Raw genomic sequence first — 18,225 nt, forward strand, 5'->3', positions numbered from 1 at the left:
TGGTCCGTGTCCATCCCAGCAGGAGCAGCCGTCCAGCTCAGTGTCGCCGTCGCTGTGTCGTGTGTTTTGAGGCACCGGTGTGTTTCTTGGGTTCGGTGTGGGTGTTGCTGCTGGATTAAGTTTGGTTCTGTTTGGGTCGTTGATTTGAGGAGCATCCACGCTGATGTGACTGAGCTTCCCCTCCAACAGCTGGTCTGGTTCCATCCAGCTCGGCCTGGAGGCTTCATCTGAACCAACAGATTGATTATAAAATGAAAATAACGGATGAAGTGACGTCATTTGGATGCATTTCAGTCCCACTCACTTTCTGGCGAGTTTAAAGGCATCAGATGAGCCGAACTGGTCCTTTAAAGCTGCTCCAGCTGCTAGAAACGGACCGAACCGGCTGCTGTAGAACACAGCAGGTAGAATCACGCAGGGACACGGGGCCAACTGCTTCTGTGCTTTGGCAGCCCGGTGAGGCGCCCGGTGCCGGTGCACCACCAGGCTGCGCCACTGGGGGGACCGGGGACGCGCGCGCTCCCACATTGGTTTCTCGCTGCTCTGACGTCAGCAACCTGCAATTGTGCGAATGAACTAACGGGAGGACCGAACCCCTACCGGAGCTACCGGGAGCAGTAGAGCTACAGAGCCGCCGCGCGCCCGCCCCGGAGGAGCCAAACGGAGGAAGGTCCGACCCAGAACCGAGCGATGCGAGCGCAGCAGTAGAAGGAGCAGAACAGGGAACCGTTATCGAGATTTACCGACAGAAGACAGACACGGAGACCCCCACCGGACACCACGCAACCAGCTGCGGAGGCTACATCGTGTGGTTTTTCTCTTTCCTTCCCTTTTTGCGCTTTGGATCGAACCGAGCGGATCCGTGATTGAATGCGTTAACGGCGCCTCCGTCCCGGTCTGAGAGAAGAGGGAGCTGCCCAGAGCGAAGCAGAGGAGCAGAGGGAGACAGAAGGAGGAAATAAAGGCAGAAAGAAGGAGCAGCTTCCCTTTTTTTTTTTTTTTTTCTTTTTTTTTCTTTTGGGTTCCAGCTCACGCGCAACTTTCATTTCTCCACCTTTTTCCGTTTTCTTCCGTGGATCCCGGTACCGGTAACGCTATCAAGCTGTGTTCTCTAACCATGGGATGTACTCTGAGCGCAGAGGAGAGGGCGGCTCTGGACCGGAGCAAAGCCATCGAGAAGAACCTGAAGGAGGACGGGCTGACCGCGGCCAAAGACGTGAAGCTGCTGCTGCTCGGTAAGAGACCGGAGCCGTTTGCGCACCGGGGGGGAGGCAGGGCGACGAGGGGCGGCTGGAAAGGTGTGGTGGTGGGGAATAGAAGAAGACACGACGTCTGTAATGAGCTCAAATAAACCAGAAAAAAATGGAAAAAAATAAAATCCAAAATGAATGAAATGCGCCTGAGACCAGCCTGGGGTCTTATTGTGCCCCCCTTTGTAGCCCCCTGCTAACAACCCCAGATCCAGTACAGATGTGGCAGGTGGTACAAATGTAATGATGCAAAATGTGCTGGGAAAGCTGGAGCAGAGATGTGAAGTGCGGAGGGATGCCAGGAAGAAGAAGAAAATGGCAGTATGCAGCAATGGAGGCCCAGCAGGCGGAGTGCTCCGCTGGTTGGGGGAGATTCACTGGTTCTGAGCAGGAAATTAACCTCTGAGTGTTTCAGCTATTTGGTTTAAGAAGTCAAAAACCAAATGGAAGGAGGGGATTTTAACAGGAGGAGGCTGAGGAGGAAAGGCTGCAGCCATGTCTCCATCTCCTCCTCCTTATCTCCACCCTGCTGCTGCTGCTCAGAGGGTTTCGAGGCTGATGCTGTCTTCCTCCCAACCCCTCCTCTCTCTCTAACGCATCCACCCTGTTTACGTTGTCTTCTTGTCTCTTCTCCCTCAGGGGCTGGAGAGTCGGGGAAGAGCACCATCGTCAAACAGATGAAGTAAGTGTGATGAGCACGGTCTAATAAACCCACAGTGAGCATGTGTGGCCTCCTCTCATCCTTTCTTCGCCTCCCTCGCCCACATAGATGCTCATATGTTCCTAAACCTTCATGCAGCCGGTCTGTAAATCAGCCTGCAGCTTCATCGAGGCCTCGTCCACCTTTTGTTTATTTTACATTTCCCTCCAAGGAAAACCCAAACCAGGTCTGTTGACCGTGTGGTGGCCCGACCTGGGCTTCACCGAAGCACCGCTCCACGGCTGAGGATGCTCTTTGTTAGCTGGATGGAGAGACGTGTCCCGGCTGTGCTGTGGCTCACATACATGTTAGTATGATTTGGTATTTGGACAGGAAGGGATGTGGAATCAATAACACATAGCTTCAGGATATCTGGATGCTGGCGGGCAGGATGAGACGCTTCAGATCTGCTCTGATGTCTTCATCCATCTCAGCGTTATTTGATCTGGTGTGCAGAGGAACCATTCGCCGTCCACTTTAATGCTACTCTGCTTTAGTTTTTTTAGTATTAGAAGCTGTAGCAGAACGATGTGGGAGGTTCAGACGGTGTAGACGGTGTAGACGGTGTAGACGGCAGCGAGGCGCTTCCTGAATGGCACCAGTCCCTCATCAGTGACTATCGATGCAGCACAGGGCTGCACTTCTGGAGCTAATCAAGCTAATGAATAAGGGACTGCTTTACTAATCAATCACTGAATCCATTTTTTTCAGCAGAGATCTCACTCATTTGTGTTTCCAGCTTCTCAGATGTGGGAATGTGCACATTTCCTCAGCTTTGTTGGGTTTAACAGCATCTTTTGTACATGTTGTGGAGCATTAGTGGAGGAATCCTGATTGGCTGAGGCTCCCAGTGCTGCTGGAGTACCTTGATTTAAATGCTGTCTGTGGATGCTCAGGTCCGGCCATATATTCTGATAAGACCCGCCACAGCTCTCCTGTTTTACTCCTGTAGAGACTGGATTTGGACCTGTGGTGCTCAGTGCTACGTTTCATGATTTAATTAAAGTTGTCTGATATTTTTCTACCTTTGGCTTCATTATAATGCATTTAATGATACTTCTATTGGGACGTATCTGCTGCAGAGAGCTTCTACACACCTAATCGGACTCTAATACTATTTTTTATTTACTCCATCGCTGCAGTAATCCCATATTACACCTACAGGATTTACTACAGTTCTTGTTTCGGGTCGGCTGCACACAGCTGCTATCTCAGCAGCGTGCTCAGCCCCCTCCTCTTCTATCGCTCTCTCTCCCATTTTATCTGTAATCCAGTCGTGACATATGGTTTTTCCTTCAGTCTCTTCTGCTGCGTCATTTTACAGACAGCCGAGTGTGTTTCAGCCGATACCAGGCTTTGGTCGTGGCCGTGCAGCGACATGGTTCAGTGGGTCCAGATGAGGCTGCTCCTCAGCTGCTAATGGTCACTCTGGCAGCACAGCACGTTCTGCACACTGGCTGACCAACGCTCCCAGCGGCTTCATTAAATATACAGTAACCTTTTGGAGCCACTGAACGCATCGATTGCACCGGGCCGTTGTAGATCACACGTCTAATGCGACCCGGGGGTGTTGGTCCATATGTGCCTATTGCTCTGATGCAGATACTGTACGTGCTGACCACGAGGTCGCTCATCTGCAGCAAAGACGCACGTCACAGGATTACGGCTGCTCAGTGCGTCCTACAGGCCGAGCAGCCGCTTCCTCTCATCTGGCTCCCACCACACTGCCTTCCCTAAACCAGTCCAGCCACCTCCGTGTGTCTGCTGTCTGCTCACGGGCTGAAGGCATCGCTGCTCATGGAGGAGATGTTGAAACCCGGCAGGCAGGAATTCTAGGTTTCATCTAACGCACAAGACCAGTTCTTATTTGTGGGTAGAGAGCTGAATGACTCAATGTCCCCCACAAATACTGTTATTGTTAGATCGGTGTTCCTACGATGAGTGACTGACTGGTCCCACTCCAGGGTTTAACACCAGTAAGACTGACTGGTCCCACTCCAGGGTTTAACACCAGTAAGACTGACTGGTGCCCAAACTGGTGTGAGTTTAAATACTTTGAGACAGAACAGCTAGCTGCTGGACGTCCCTCAGGCTGGACTGTGTGATGCTGTGTGCAGCATTCTGACAACAGTCTTGACGTGTTTCTTGACGAAGGCTGTCGTGTGGTCGAGAGGCAGGCTGCTGGACGGGCCCTGCTGGACGGGCCCTGCTGGACGGGCCCTGCTGGACGGGCCCTGCTGGACGGGCCCTGCTGGGGAAGCCTCTAGTTCCTGTTCAGAGACGCTCTGCTATTTCCGGAGCCTCATCAGAGTGGAAAGCCCTCAGTGCGTCGTCCTCGCAGTGCTTTGAACATCTGGGGCGTGCCCAGTGACCGGTGGTGTGTGTCTGTGTGGCTTTGTGTGCTTTCTTCAGAGACAGAGGGAACCAGATGAGTGGATTAGATTCAGATTTAGGTTTTTATGCAGTGTGTCGGGCTGCAGCGTGTCACAGCTGTGCGACCTCAGTGAGTGGAAGCAGCCAGTGTGTTGCCGCTGTGAGCAGCACAGAGCGCGGCTTCGCTGTCTATTCTGTGGCTTTTTAAAAAAAAACGAAAGAAGAAAATTACTTTTAAATTGTGCTTCGGCTGGAGGGGCAGAAACAAAAAGCGCAGACTGTGCACGTTGTGTCCAAACTCTGCCCCCTTTCAAATGCAGATTATTGCTTTCTGAAATGATGCAACGCTGAGTGACAATAGCTCATAACAAAGCCCTGATAGCATCTGAGTGGAGCGCAGCTGCACGGCGGTGTGTGTCTTTGTGTGCTGCACAGAGCCATAGAGGGACCTTGGACTAACAGTGTGTTATCAAGGTGTGACGCGACAACATGCCGTCGTGTCAGACTCCATTTGTGAGAAGGCGACGAGTCGAACATGAGCGCTTTGTTGGAGAAACATGACGATGAACGAGTTTGTGACACATAAATGCACACAATCTATCAGTGAGTGTAGTATGTGGGCCGGAGACCCGAAGGAGCCGGTCCTGTGTGGACCGCATGTCTCTATCTGTGCATGGGGTGTGTTCGTGTGTGTGTGTGTGTGTGTGCGCAGGCGACACCATCTGTTTATGGAGCCTGTGTGTCCGTGCGTGTGTGTGTGTGTGCGTGTGTGTGTGTGTGTTTGTGTGTGTGTTTAGACGTGTGCAAAGGTTTCTGTCGCCGCCCAGCTGGCAGCACTGACCTCTCCAGCAGTGCTCCTGTGAGTGAGTGTGGGAGGAAAAAACTCATTTAATGCAGGAAAATCTAATATCAGCGAGCAGAGGAAGACGAGGCGCGGCCGCGAAAAACAAGAAAGCTTGTTGAGAGTGGCGGCTTGGAGCCTCCTCCTCCTCCTCCTCCTCCTCCTCCTCCACAGTGCTGTGTGCCCGTGAAGCTGCTGCCGCTGCTGGGCCTGTATCTGTGAGGCGACACCCCAGAGACGGGTCCAACTGCTCCAGAATAGGAATTAATTATTCCTGGTTAACATGCCCACAAGATGTAAGCTGCTGCTGCTTTTTTAGGAGGTTTGCCTAATTAGCTCGCAGTAGTTCGTAGAGCTCAACAGTTAATCAAAATATTATCAAAACTGCAACATGGCCTCGCGCCGTATCCAAGTCCCAGAGCTGCAGTTTTATTTTGTGAAAAAGGCAAAATGTGTCACAGAATATGAATTATAGACGAGGCGCTGTGAGATGCCTGCGAATCGTTTTGTTTGGTCGAGACTGCAGCAAAGATCACGTGTATCCTGTAAGCAGAGAAAACGAAGCATCTGAAGCTACAGCTAACATCGTGATATCTGCCAGAGCATCACCTCTGCTGCATGTCGGCTGGTCCTCGTAGTTAACGTGATACAGCAGGCAGGGCTTTGTGAGTGGAGCCTTTGTGGGTTCAGAACCGTCCCATTCGTGAGCTTTTTGATCACAGTTTAGGGAAAATGATGTGACTGTCAGCAGATGTCACCAACAGCCTGACGTAGTTGGATTTTGCGGGGGGCTGCTTTAAATATGTGCCTCAAATACTATATTGCACAAGAAAGCTTTTGGTGAGAAACAGAATGAAGACGCAGTGGACGGAGCAGAAAGCTGTGAGGCTCAGCGTGACTTGGGGAGATCAGAATATGCCATTCGTGTGGGTCAGACAGAGATATACCAGGAAATAGGGGCTGATCAATATGGGGTTCTCAGGGCTAATACCGTTATTGATTGCTAGTGATCAAGGAGGCAGACGACAACACTTAGAACTGAGATTTGTAAAAGTGTTAGAATTTGGAACAATGCAAAGTCCAACACAGAAGTCTGCTGACATAGTTCATGCTCCTGGTGTTCAGACTTGTTGTTCCTGATGTGTCAGCAGTCAGATGAAGCTGTGGGCAGGATGCTGCTGGAGAAGATGGAGAGAGACAAAGAGGAGGCAGCATCTGTGCCAAATGATCAAAGTTTTCAATCATTTGTTTGATCAGAAATCCGTTTTGTTTTGTTTCTAAACCCACTACCGATAATTGGTCTAACTCTAACTCGGAGATCTGAATCCTGAAACGCTCGAACCGAACTCAGACTTGTGCAGCTCGTGAATCACAGAGATTCAGCTGAAGACCATCAGCGTCTAACAAAACCTGAATGCTGGTATCAGGGTTCTCGGTTTGGACCGAGATGCTACGGATTGATCATAAGGAGGTGGTACCAGGAGCTGACCCTGGTTCCTCGCCTCCATACAGAACGTCTTTCCACCCTGTAGTGCTTGTCCAGGTAACGTCTCTGTCAATCATTAACGGTGTGCAACTCATATAAAACTTTATAAACTGAGCCGATCGCATCATAAGATAAATGCAGTTTATTGCAGAGCAGCAGCAGCAGCAGCAGCAGCCTGCGTTTCCCTCGTAGCAGGCCTGGTCTGTCCGTAACACACATCCTCCCTGTGAAAGCTGAAGTATTGGGCTGAAGATACACCTTCTGCTCTCTGAACACAGAAACAGCTGAAGCACCTGAAGCCCACATAACAAACCTCCGTGAGTTGAACATGGATGTGGCTTCCTGAACGGTGGAGGTTTATCTTCCACTAGGACTATTTTTATCATATTCTGAACTGTTTTGTTGTATGTATTCAGAGCGATGCGTCATCCCTGTGGTTTGTGTCTCCATCAGCTGGGATCGGCTCCAACCTCCGTCACCCTCAGGGGTGAGTGGGTGTCGCTGCTGGACGCACAGAGTTACTGGAAGTCATGATTTTATTGCTGCTGCAGATGATCGCACACCACAAAGTTTTGCCTTCATGACAGTCATTTCTTTTAGTGGATGGACATTATTCACAGGGTTTTGAAATCATTTTATAGCTCCAGACCTCTGACACCTCTCCACACGTCTCCACGGCAGCTGCCCATGCTGCTGCATGCACAGAGAAAATCCACCAACCTCCTATTCAGGGACAAATCTTTATTTTGTGAGCCGGCCCGCTGCCGTAGCGTTTGTAGAAACATCGGACCGGTTCCCTCAGCCAGTCCCTGCTCGTGTGTTTAATGCAGGATGTGTCTTATTCAGTCCATTTTCTTCGTCTCTGCTCCCGGTGCAGCGTACATGTGTGTTTGTGCCTCACTGACATGATCGGAGGCGACCGGCCGAAGGGAGAACAAACGCTGTCCGTCCCTCACGGCTGCTTCCCACAGGCTGTTCCCACCGCCAGTGTGTGTGTGTGTGTGTGTGTGTGTGTGTGGTTTCTCCCTCTAGAACGGGAGATAATTAGGTTTAAGCCTCACAAGAGGAGAATAAAAGGGGGAAGGGGAGGAAAAAAAGGTGGTGGTTGTTGTGAGGCGAGAGGCAGACGGAGGGGGAGAGGCAGAATGTAATGAAGGCAAATAAAGGCCCAGTGCAGAGAACAGACCGGACCTGCATGAGAACACAGGAAGTTTTGCAAATTGGATGAGGAGAGAGTTAAAGGGACGCTGGACAGAAGCAGCTGCTTGTTTTTCTCTTTTTTTCTCCAGAGGCGGGTAAAGTGATATGGAAGTGTGAAAACCAGGAGAGGACGGAGGGAAGATGAGTGTGAATGAGGCCGGGAGGCACGAGGAGGGAAGCAAAGACACTTTTGAGCAAGACGAGGGAGACTGGCAAGCGAAAGAACATGTTCTCAGTTATTAAGCGAGCCAGAGGAAGTGAAGGGCGGGAGCAAAGGGCGCCGGGCTCTGGACTCTGCTCTCCGTGATAATTATTAGCCTCCGTCTTCCTGAGATGTCCTGGCACAAGGAGACAGAAACAGAGAGGGTAACTGGCACCATGAAGAGACGGCCTGTAACTGGTCGTCTGAAGCAGTCCGTCAGCCAGATAGTCGTCCTCCATTGGTTAAATATAGCCGTGGGCGTGCTCATCACTGGAATGATTTGATTGGCTCCCTCGGTGAGCTGTGAAATTACAGCCAGGCATCGTGATACTGAGCTCGCGAGCTGCTCCGTGCTCGCCTTCATACCCAGAAGTGTGTGTTTAAGCTGTGAAGCCCATTGACATTTAACATCAACTCACAAAACTTTATCTCACACTTCAGACACACACCGTCTGAAATGAGGAAACGTGTCTTTCCTCTTTTCATTGGGTTTTGTCAGAACTCACCTCATTTACCCGTCCTCTGGCTTTTCTTACTTCCTGTTTCTGCAACATGCACGCTTTCTTCAGGCTTTGCCGTTCTTTGTGCACGTACTCTCACCGCTGCTCAGAGTGTGTTCACAGCTTGATGCTCCGCTGCAGAATATTTGTGCTAAAAACAACCGAAGCGCATCATCAGAACCGTGCAGTTGTGTTTGAAAGATACGGATGTTGGCGATTCTATTTTTAACAGCGAACATGCCACGAGGTGCACTTTGAGTTACCAGAAAACTGGGATGTAACGAGTCTTTTGTGACTGTTGATGCGACAAAAAGGCTTTTTCTTACAACAGTACACACAGCTAACCTTAAAGGTGCTACCAGAACCACACCAGAACCACACCTGATCCCAACATCCAACCACATAGTATTTTGGCATAAAAAGCTTCGTTTTCTACATTTCTGAAGAAGACTGCAGGATTCATTTGTACCGCGGATGCCTTTCGGTCCGTCTTCACCAGATGCTGCTGCTAATGTTTGGTTTTAGTACAAATGCAAGAACCTGAAACCGTCTCCATCCTTGACGTGTGCCTCACCTGGCCAGTGTTTTCTGTTTGGTAGATACGACCAAACACAGAACCAGTGCAGCGTGTAGTCCCATGGCTTCCAGTCCTCCTGTGTTTCTCCAGAACAACCTCTTCCAGTGTGTCCTTTTGAAGGTGTGATTGTGAACACTCCTGAGCTGCGACCCGTATGCTCGAACCTGCAGGGTTCAGGTGTGACGGAGTGGAGAACGTATTGAGCCTTCACTTGAGTAAAAATGACAAAACCACAAGATGAAAATACAAAAACACAGCCTTCAAAGTTGTACTTGGGTGAAACCCTACGAGTATTACCATCAAAATGTGCTTTAAGTCCAGAAGTCCTCAGCAGGCAGGTTCTGCCAGTGTCACAGGTTCCTACAGCACCGAGTTCGACCCACAGTGTGGACATATGAGCAGCATGTTGTTGTCTGCTGGCTGTGGCTGAACTGATTCCACCCAGTCCATATGCTGCTGGATGGTTTAAATCCCTGCATAGCAATGCATCATGGGCTTGTTTTGGTCTTTTGTCACTGGTGGACTAAAAGGTGCATTATTTCACCTGAAGTAGCAGGAAATGGGAATACTAGCGCACACCTTTGACTGATTGTAGGTAAATACGTTACTACTGTACTCAAGTATGTTCAGTTAGTGTTTGCACGCGTTGAAATGAGTCTTTCATTCATTTGCTTTTCAGATGAATTGAACATCATCTGCCACAGAGTTGATAAAAAGCACAGCGCCCGGTCAGAGGCTGGTACCGCCACCAGGTGTCTCGTGCAGGAGCTTTTGTGCAGGTTTCAGTACAACATCCGCTCTGTGATTGGTATCAGATCAGCTGATGACATTTAAATTGGTGATCTCCATCGACCCTAAAGATGGCTGCCGTTGATGCAGTCGCCTCTCTGCAGATTGTTCCATGTTTAAACCTGCCCACCGATAGCTTTGTTAGTGCGGGTGCTACCACAGGTCCGATAAATCTATATGGCTGTTCATGTTTTGTCCTGCCCTGCTGGTTTGTGTTGTATAGATATATGAAAGGCTGTTTGTGCGCTGAACCATCTCTGCTCTGTTTTTCCTTCTTGTCTGCACAGTCGTGTGAGATCAGGTCAGTGCGACTGTGTGTGTGGTCCGCGCGCTAATCAGGCCTTCTTATGGAAACAAAGGTCTTTTGTGATCGGAAATAGTGTGTGTGTGTCTCCACTTATACACACTTCAGAGTGTGTGTGTTTTTGTTTGTGTGCATAAGTTGATGTGGATGTCTGAGTGGTTTTTGTGCGTTAGACCTGTTTGGCAGATTTCATGTCAGTCCAGTGCACCGCCAGACAATGGAGGCTTGTTCCAGTGACCGCTCTCAGCTGATAGAAAGTCAGCTGATGGGGCCTGTGGCTGGAGGAGTGTGTGTTTGAATGCGTGTTTGTTCTTTTATATTTGTGTCACACCTAAGTTAGAGCAGAAATGTCAGGAAATGAAACCCTCCTGTACCGTATAACACATCCTGGAGTCCCTTTCTGGCAGCATGTTCACCCACCAGCTCAGACAGGACGGACAGATTTGTCTTTGTCTTTGTATCACTTAGAAAAAGTGGCTGCTTCATTTGACTGTATGAAAGTGAGTAAATAGAACAGAATTAAGAATTTTTCTGTACAGGGCTGGAAAGTGATTGAACAAAGCTGAAGCACTGATTAGACTTTTTTATGGATGTGTAACTGCAGATGCATACTTATTGTTCTTGTTCTGCTTTTAATCCACTTTGATGCATTCTCATGCTTGCACAGTAGATCATCGTCTGCGTATTGACTCGTGCATGCTACTGCTGAGCATGAACACATAATGGCTGCACACGGGCGTCTGCCAACGGCGCCGTGCACGACAGAACTGACATTTTGGACTCTCGCATCCGTGCAGATGCAGAAAGTACAACTGCAAACATTCTAGTATGAACAGTCCTAACATTTGGATATTTAGCAGGTATAATGTTGCACCATTTGAGGTTAGTGTGTTAGCATGCTAGCATTTGCTGGCTAGCACAAAAAAACTAAAAAGTCTAGTGATGCTTGTAGATGAAGGGACTGCCAGAGTTAATCCACTTCATCCAATCATGAATATCTAGTTGTCTCACTGTTAATGAAACCTTGGACCTTCTGGTGCCACTAGAGGTCAAACCAGGGACCAGAACCCAGTCTCTGCTCGTTGTGGACGTCTGTATAGGAACTCATGCAGTAAGACTGCTCTGCATCCAGTGAGAAGCTCAAATATGTAATTCTTGCAGGTTGAGGATAATTTTTTTTTCCAGCATTCAAATAAACATTGTTGGTTTAGACGAGCAGCAGGGCTCTGCCGGCCTCGCTCAGGTCCTTCTTGTTGCTGGGATCCAAGGATCCAGCCAGGCCCAGGCTCTCTGTTTCCATTAGACGACAGGGCTTTCCTTGGTTCCCTCAAAGTAAGTAATTAATATTGACACAGGAGAGGACAGGAAATCTCAATAATTACATTTCGACCTTATATGTGGGGTGACCTGATTAAACCTGAGTCTGCTCCTCTCTGTCTCGCTCGCTGTCTGTCTCATTATTACTAACAGCGTCTGTCTGGACAGCGAGTCAGCGGCCTCTACCGGAGCCCTGTGCTGGCTGTCATGGAGCTGAACTGGGAGTGCTGAGCTATTCCTCAGACTTCACCTTCTCCCTGTCTGGTGACGCTACAGCCAAACCTCCTAAATAGTTTGCATTCCATTCCAATGTTTTCACAAATGACATATTTACGTAGTCGTTTTTCCTTGTAAGTCTTCTGCCAACAGGAGACTGCAAAACATTGCTGTAGCCAAGATTTTAGAAATAACAAGGTCCATGAGTAGTCGCTGATGTAAAGCTGTTATTGGGACAAGAAGTGACCTCGATCACGCTGAAGCTCCAGAAAAAGCCTGTACGCTGTACAGCTGGCTTCGAAATGAGCAGAATCCCCCGGAAACCAGATGGAGGGAACTTTCCGGTGCGCTTGATGGAAGCTGGTAGCGGTGGGACGGTATGCGTGTTTGTCCTGAACCGGTGGGTGCAGGACTTCAGCCTCTTGATCCAAACACTTGCTGTTATAATAGTTGACGTTCTAATAGTCAACTTTCGTCTTTTCTTGAAAAGGAAATAGTTTTTATTTTGACATCACGACGAATCCGAGCGGTTTCTACCAAACGTCCGTACCTGTTGGTGGGATCTGTTTCCAAGGTCCCACACAGCAGACAGGTAGACACCTGTCCTCTGATAGACTGACCACATGGGCCCCCGGCGGTATCACTGTGGCAGCCAATGAAAAACATGAAGGATGTTTGCATTTCATCCACTTCTGATTATCAGTTATTGATTCCTCATCAGGCAGAACACTGCACACGCGTAGTCCTACATACTGCAGAGTCTGATGCAACGCTGGGGGAAATATTCTGTTGTTATTGTCAGAATATTAATTAAAATGATTTAATGATAAAACATAACAAACCACTACAGTGAATAACGAGGTTTCATTTTGGGTGTGACTCTGTGAAGCTGTTGTTCTAGCTGTTAATTAGGCAGCAGCAGTTATGACACTGCACTCTGCCACTGTCACACTCAGCCCTGCCAGGTGAGCACCTGTGGACAGGTGTGTGTGTGTGTGTGTGTGTGTGCGTGTATTTCCCTGCAGAAACCAGTCACCGGGGAGGGAGAACGAGTGTGTTTTGTGCCAACGCTGTGTTTTTAATTAATAGTTAATTGCAAATGGAAAATGAAAGGAAGCAGGAGGAGAGGAGTAAAAAAAAGAGAAGAAATAATAATTAGGAACAAGGAGTGAGAGAAGTTGAAAGAGAAGGTGGCAGCATGTGGGAGAGACTGAGACGGAGCCAGTGTGATGTTCAGTGAGAACGTACAGAGAAGTGGCTGAGGAGAGGCAGATAGAGATAGCAGGTGACAGGGAAACGCAGCGATAATGGCAGACGGATTTAATGAGGTCTCCCTAGATGTTACACTGAACTGTAATTATTCTGCTCTCCTGTCTGCCCGCCGTTACATGCATGTGTGTGCAGCTGCTAACATCCCTGCTGGACTAGAGTGAAGCAGACCGTCTCTTGGCACCAGCACCGGGAGCCAGGAGGACTCCTCCCTGGAGCTGCACGGTCTCTATCCGAGCCGAACACTGGACCCGGCAGAGACCGTGGTCTACCTGCCGTGGGGGGATGTTGTGGCTCCTCTGGCCTGGAATAGATAAAAGACATTTGAGAAGGGGCACAGTGGATTTATTTTTGTTTTTGAACTATTTACATATTCCGTTACAAGGGTGGCAGTAAATCAATGTGCTTTTCTTCGTGTGTTGTGGAATAAGCCTGTACGCGCTGCACACCATTGATCCAGTCATAAAATACAGCCAGAGGGCTTCTACCAGCTCCGTGTTGCAGTGTATCATCGTCTATGTGCATGATTTGATTTGTTAATCAATTATGGTAATTGCTGTGTTCTTGACTCAGAACTCGTGCACCGTTGTGTGTTTGATTGAACAAGGATATTAGCTAAGTGGTACCAAAACCAAGTCATGGTGGTGCTGCTGTGATGCTTCACTTGGAGCTAAACGCTGCCTACACCATGCACACAGCTGCCAAGTTTCAAAACACAACGTACATTTTAACCAAAGTTCTTGAAAATCAGTGTCGGAAAATGTAAGTTAAAGTTCATGTCCAGCCCCTGCTGTGAGAATAATCTGAGTTATTGTGTTTAACAGCTGGTGGCACTAATTCTCCAGCTGGCTGCTGGTAAACCACCACAGAAGAAGAGTGATGGAATGGAGTGGGACCAGTCACACCTCAGGAGGTGGAAAACAGTGCAGAAAGCACGATGGACATGTGGCACTGGGGTTGTGATGACTTGAGGTTGTTCTGCTGTTTTAATCTGAATAAGGGTTCAGTTACCTTCAGTAACCTCCTGCAAAGGATTCATGGATCAATAGAGGATCAATAAGGCACCTATCTGTCTTTACCTGCCACAGTGCCTGATCTCATGGTGGACTCTGGGTCACGTGTTGCATGTCCATGCATTCACGAGGCAGACGCTTTAGCATTCTCCCTCATGTTCACTGCTGATGTGCACAACACACAGAGAGGACGTAGCCTGTTGTTTCTGCAGGAGTCTTCATAGCGAGGCGTTTCTTCACAGCACAGAACTGGAGAATGGTCCGGCTGCACCTCAGCAGTATTCCCCTATAGCTGAAGAACAACCTTCTGGCTTGTTTGTATGGCTTTAACCACCCAGTCATAGTCATCCTGGGCCGTGTAGGACCAGGACCAGGTGTCCCTGAGGATTAGTTTGGCATGCAGAGAGGCAAGCACCACCAATCAAATGGATCATTCACTGAAGAACCAAGCAGCTTTGCTCCATGATCCATATCTTCAAAGCTTTGCCGTCGCTGTTCAGAGGTTGTTCATGTGGTGAAGGCTTCCTGTAGCCGCCTTTACCTGCAGTCCACATCCAACGAGTCGGGCTCGTTGTAGTTCTAGATTTTAGCCTTTTCATTTGTTTTTAATGAGCAAATTGAAGCTGCACTTAAAAAGGCAGATGGAGCTGCATAACGACACCAACATGCTGACGCTCAGCAGATGTTGCCATAAGCATTATCGTACTTTTCTGATGCTAATTAGCGCTAAACGCTAAGTGCAATTAATGCTGACGGGAATAGCATTAACTTTGCTGTTTGAACTGATGATGCAACGAGGTGAGCGTTTCTGGATCACTCAGACGAGAACCGACCCAAAGGACTCAAACTCACGAGGATGAACCTCGTGGTGGCACCGAAGGAACTGTTAGAGGATCACCAACAACAAGTAGGTGTCATCCTCGGGACACCATCTCACCCCATCCACACAGAGACTTCGCAGCAGTCCATCCAGTAGCTGATGTTTCAGTCTGGACCGAGCCTGGAGCCCTGCAGCCCTGCAGCGTGGCTTATGTGTGTTTCTGAGGGAAAGGGATCCGGAGCCGAGGGCATGGAGGTACGTGTGTCTGTGGGAATATGTGTGCTCAGGAAACTGCTGCTTGACCTCAAGGTGTGATGACAGCGAGTGGAGCCAAACGACGGAGCAGCTGATGCCTCCGTCTCTCTGCCGGGGGGGGCTGGATCACCGACACCTTCAGCTATTTATAGCCTCTGGTTCCTGATTATCTGCCTCTGGTTTCAGGCTCCTGCTCATCATCACACATCACCTCTTTATCTTCTCCTTCTCTTTTGCACCAACGTTCTCCTAAACGCTCACACACACACACACAGACACCTACACACACCTACACACACACACACACACACACACACACACAGTGTCTGGGCGGTGCTGACAGGAGTCGCTCGGTGTGCACTTTGTCACGACCAAGAGCTCTGTCAGCGAAGACCACAAAGTGAGTGGATGCACAGCGTAGTGATAAAAGAGCCAGTCACAGGGTGTGTGTGTGTGTGTGTGTGTGTGTGTGTGTGTGTGTGTGTGTGTGTGTGTGTGTGTGTGTGTGTGTGTGTGTGTGTGTGTGTGTGTGTGTGTGTGTGTGTGTGTGTCGGGACAAACAGTGGGAGCTCACAACAATGGCGGACTGAGATAAAGACCTAATTGCAGTGTGCTGTGCAGGCTTAGTGTCTGTGTGTGTTCATGAGGAGGTGTGAGGATAAAAATATGAGTGTGCAGGATGATGGAGAGGCAGACATGTTGTGTTTGATACAACTCGTGTGTGTTTCTCCTTTTTCCTTGACGTCCTCTGCTGTCAGCAGTTTGTTCAGCTCTTTATTACATCAGTTCATAATGAGAAACATCCTCACAAACACGCGTTGCTTTGCTTTTATCTCCTTAATAGCACAAGGTGGATATTTTTTCTCTTTCTTTTGGCCTCTTTGGAAACTTGTAAAGTTAATTTTCTGGGAGTTAAATCTGCAGATTGTCTGTAAAAGACGAACACAGCAACATCAGCAGCTGGTTTGTGAGCTGTCGTTTCCAGCACTAGGTCGGGTCAGTCTGACTCAGAACTGAAGGACATCCTGATACAGCAGCGACCTGTCAATCATGAGGTAGCCCCGCCCTACAACATAACCTTCTGTATTGTCTGTTTCCCTGTAACTGGGACCATATTCTGCTAAATGAACGTCGAGCTGTTGTCAAACAGCCTTACAGCTAGCCGGTGGGACCATCAGCACCTGACCAACATGTTTACTGAGGTAGGAAGTAGGATCATTCTCTCATAGACTTCTATACAGTCTGACTTCTTGGAAGCAGGGGAGTCGCCCCCTGCTGGTCATGTGGAAGAATGCAGATTTAAGGAGCTTCAAGTTGACTTCACATTTTTGCCCCAGATGCCCTCTTTTGTATACAGTTAGTGGTTTAAACAAGGTTTGGCTTCCCAGCATTAGTTCATATGGACAGAGCGACTAGCGAGCCTCTGCTTGTTAGGAGTCCTACGCCGACCGCAGCAGCGTCCTGGTTTGTTGTCCAGCCGGTTGTGTTTACAGTCACGAGAGATACTGACCTCCTGTATGTTGTAATTCAGTTAGCAGCAGCAGGGCTTAGCGTTACGTTAAGATAAGGCACAGCGTCCTCGCTGACCAGCTGGTATCGTGGATGATCTTAGTTTGACAGATGATGTGTTCTTCAGAGGAATCAACCAGATCGATACCCTGAACAAGAACAGAAATGCAGCATGGAGTTCTCTCCATCCTTCTGAGCACTGGGGAATAGGTGTGTGTTGTGTCACCACACAGCGTTTCTACAGTACATGGATGGTATGAACAACCCGCTGTGCGCTATGTTGGACATGGAAAGATCAGGAGTGGGCTCATAGATGGTGACTCATTACAGACTTGTGATTTTTGGTGTGTGATGCGGAGCGTTAACACGACAACCGCCAAGGGGCCAGTTTTATCCCTTTGCCCTGTTTCTAGTCCATGTGACTGTTAGAATAAAACCCTACTTCTCTTGGTGTCTGACTCTTTCTATAATTGCTTCATTTATTATCCTGTAAATTTGGGGCGGTTGGGATTAAAAGAGGTGAAGCTGGCTGACATTTTGGTGAACAGGATCACATTGTTGGAGGCGTCATGTGGCAGCTTGTCTGTGGTACCGTGCTGTCTGAACAACCCAGGCTCGTCTTTTTTTGTCATCCGTGGCATCGTGTCATTGGAATAAAGCTGCAGTTTTAGGTGACCTTTTGTAGTCGCTGGTCAAAAGAGTGTCGGGTCACCTTATCGGATCGTCTGACCCGGGTGTGGGATCCGTTAATGGTCAAGAATTTGTCACCAGTTGAACAGCTCAACAGCGTTTTGTGCACAATTGGCTGAATGTGATTATCCCCATAACAATAGAGACCAGGACCACTTCCAGACTGCATCTGGAGGTTTAACTCATTTAGTGAACTAAAGGCAGCCTGGCTGATGAAGAACGGCGGTGAGCGGACCGGTACCCTGACTCACCAGATGCAGGAGCCAGATGCCAACATTTGTGAGTCGAGCCTTGAACTTTCAGCTGAAGACAGCCTTTGTATGTTGGATGGCCGTCTGATGATGTGATCACAGAGCTGTGGGGAGATTCAGTCTGTGGATCATGACTCTGCTCCAGAAGACGGTGATGTGGTCTTTCCCAGGCCACCGATGCCAAACACAAACTAATGACACAACTGAGTTTGTACAACACCCTGTACAGAGATAAGCTGAGCGACACACAGTAGATGGGCTGAGGGTGTGCCAGTTGACCCGGATGGGTTCGCCACCGTCGGTACAGCCACCAGACACACCTGTTGATCCCCTGCTGGCCGATAACACGCACCAGCAGCAGCACGAGTTCATTGGTCATTTCAAACGCAGCGGTTACCACATTTCAAAGGGCCTTCGAGTCGGGACACCACAAATAAGAATCCTTCAGCGTGATATCGACTGCTGGCTGACACATGTCATCACACTTACAACGCTGCCATTTGGCCTCCAAAATGGCCGCCGCGTGGTGATATCATGGAACAATGTTGCGGTTAAACTGCCCATATGTCCGTCTCTCTGTCCATCTGTCTGGCTCAGTGTGAAGCTAAACTATGTTTCAGGTCACCATGCAGATTGTGCCAAAGCTACGTGAAATTACACACA

The 18,225-nt window shown here is 48.9% G+C and overlaps 1 protein-coding gene across 3 annotated transcripts in view; it reads left to right on the top strand.

The window, feature by feature from the left end:
- The first annotated feature begins 601 nt into the window (after positions 1-601).
- LOC103367675 (guanine nucleotide-binding protein G(o) subunit alpha-like) overlaps positions 602-18,225 on the top strand; it is a 107,131-nt gene continuing 89,507 nt past the window's right edge. Inside the window, exons 1-2 of one of the 3 annotated variants that reach the window (XM_008295781.1) lie at positions 602-1,235; positions 1,890-1,932. In XM_008295781.1, the coding sequence (XP_008294003.1) occupies positions 1,118-1,235; positions 1,890-1,932 (161 nt within the window). In that variant the 5' untranslated portion in view covers positions 602-1,117. The remainder of the gene's footprint in view (positions 1,236-1,889; positions 1,933-18,225) is intronic. The other 2 variants (XM_008295782.1, XM_008295783.1) reach the window with 2 other exon arrangements.

This window comes from Stegastes partitus, unplaced genomic scaffold (genome assembly GCF_000690725.1).
Source record: "Stegastes partitus isolate 25-593 unplaced genomic scaffold, Stegastes_partitus-1.0.2 Scaffold1076, whole genome shotgun sequence".
Classification (NCBI taxonomy): Eukaryota; Metazoa; Chordata; class Actinopteri; family Pomacentridae; genus Stegastes; species Stegastes partitus.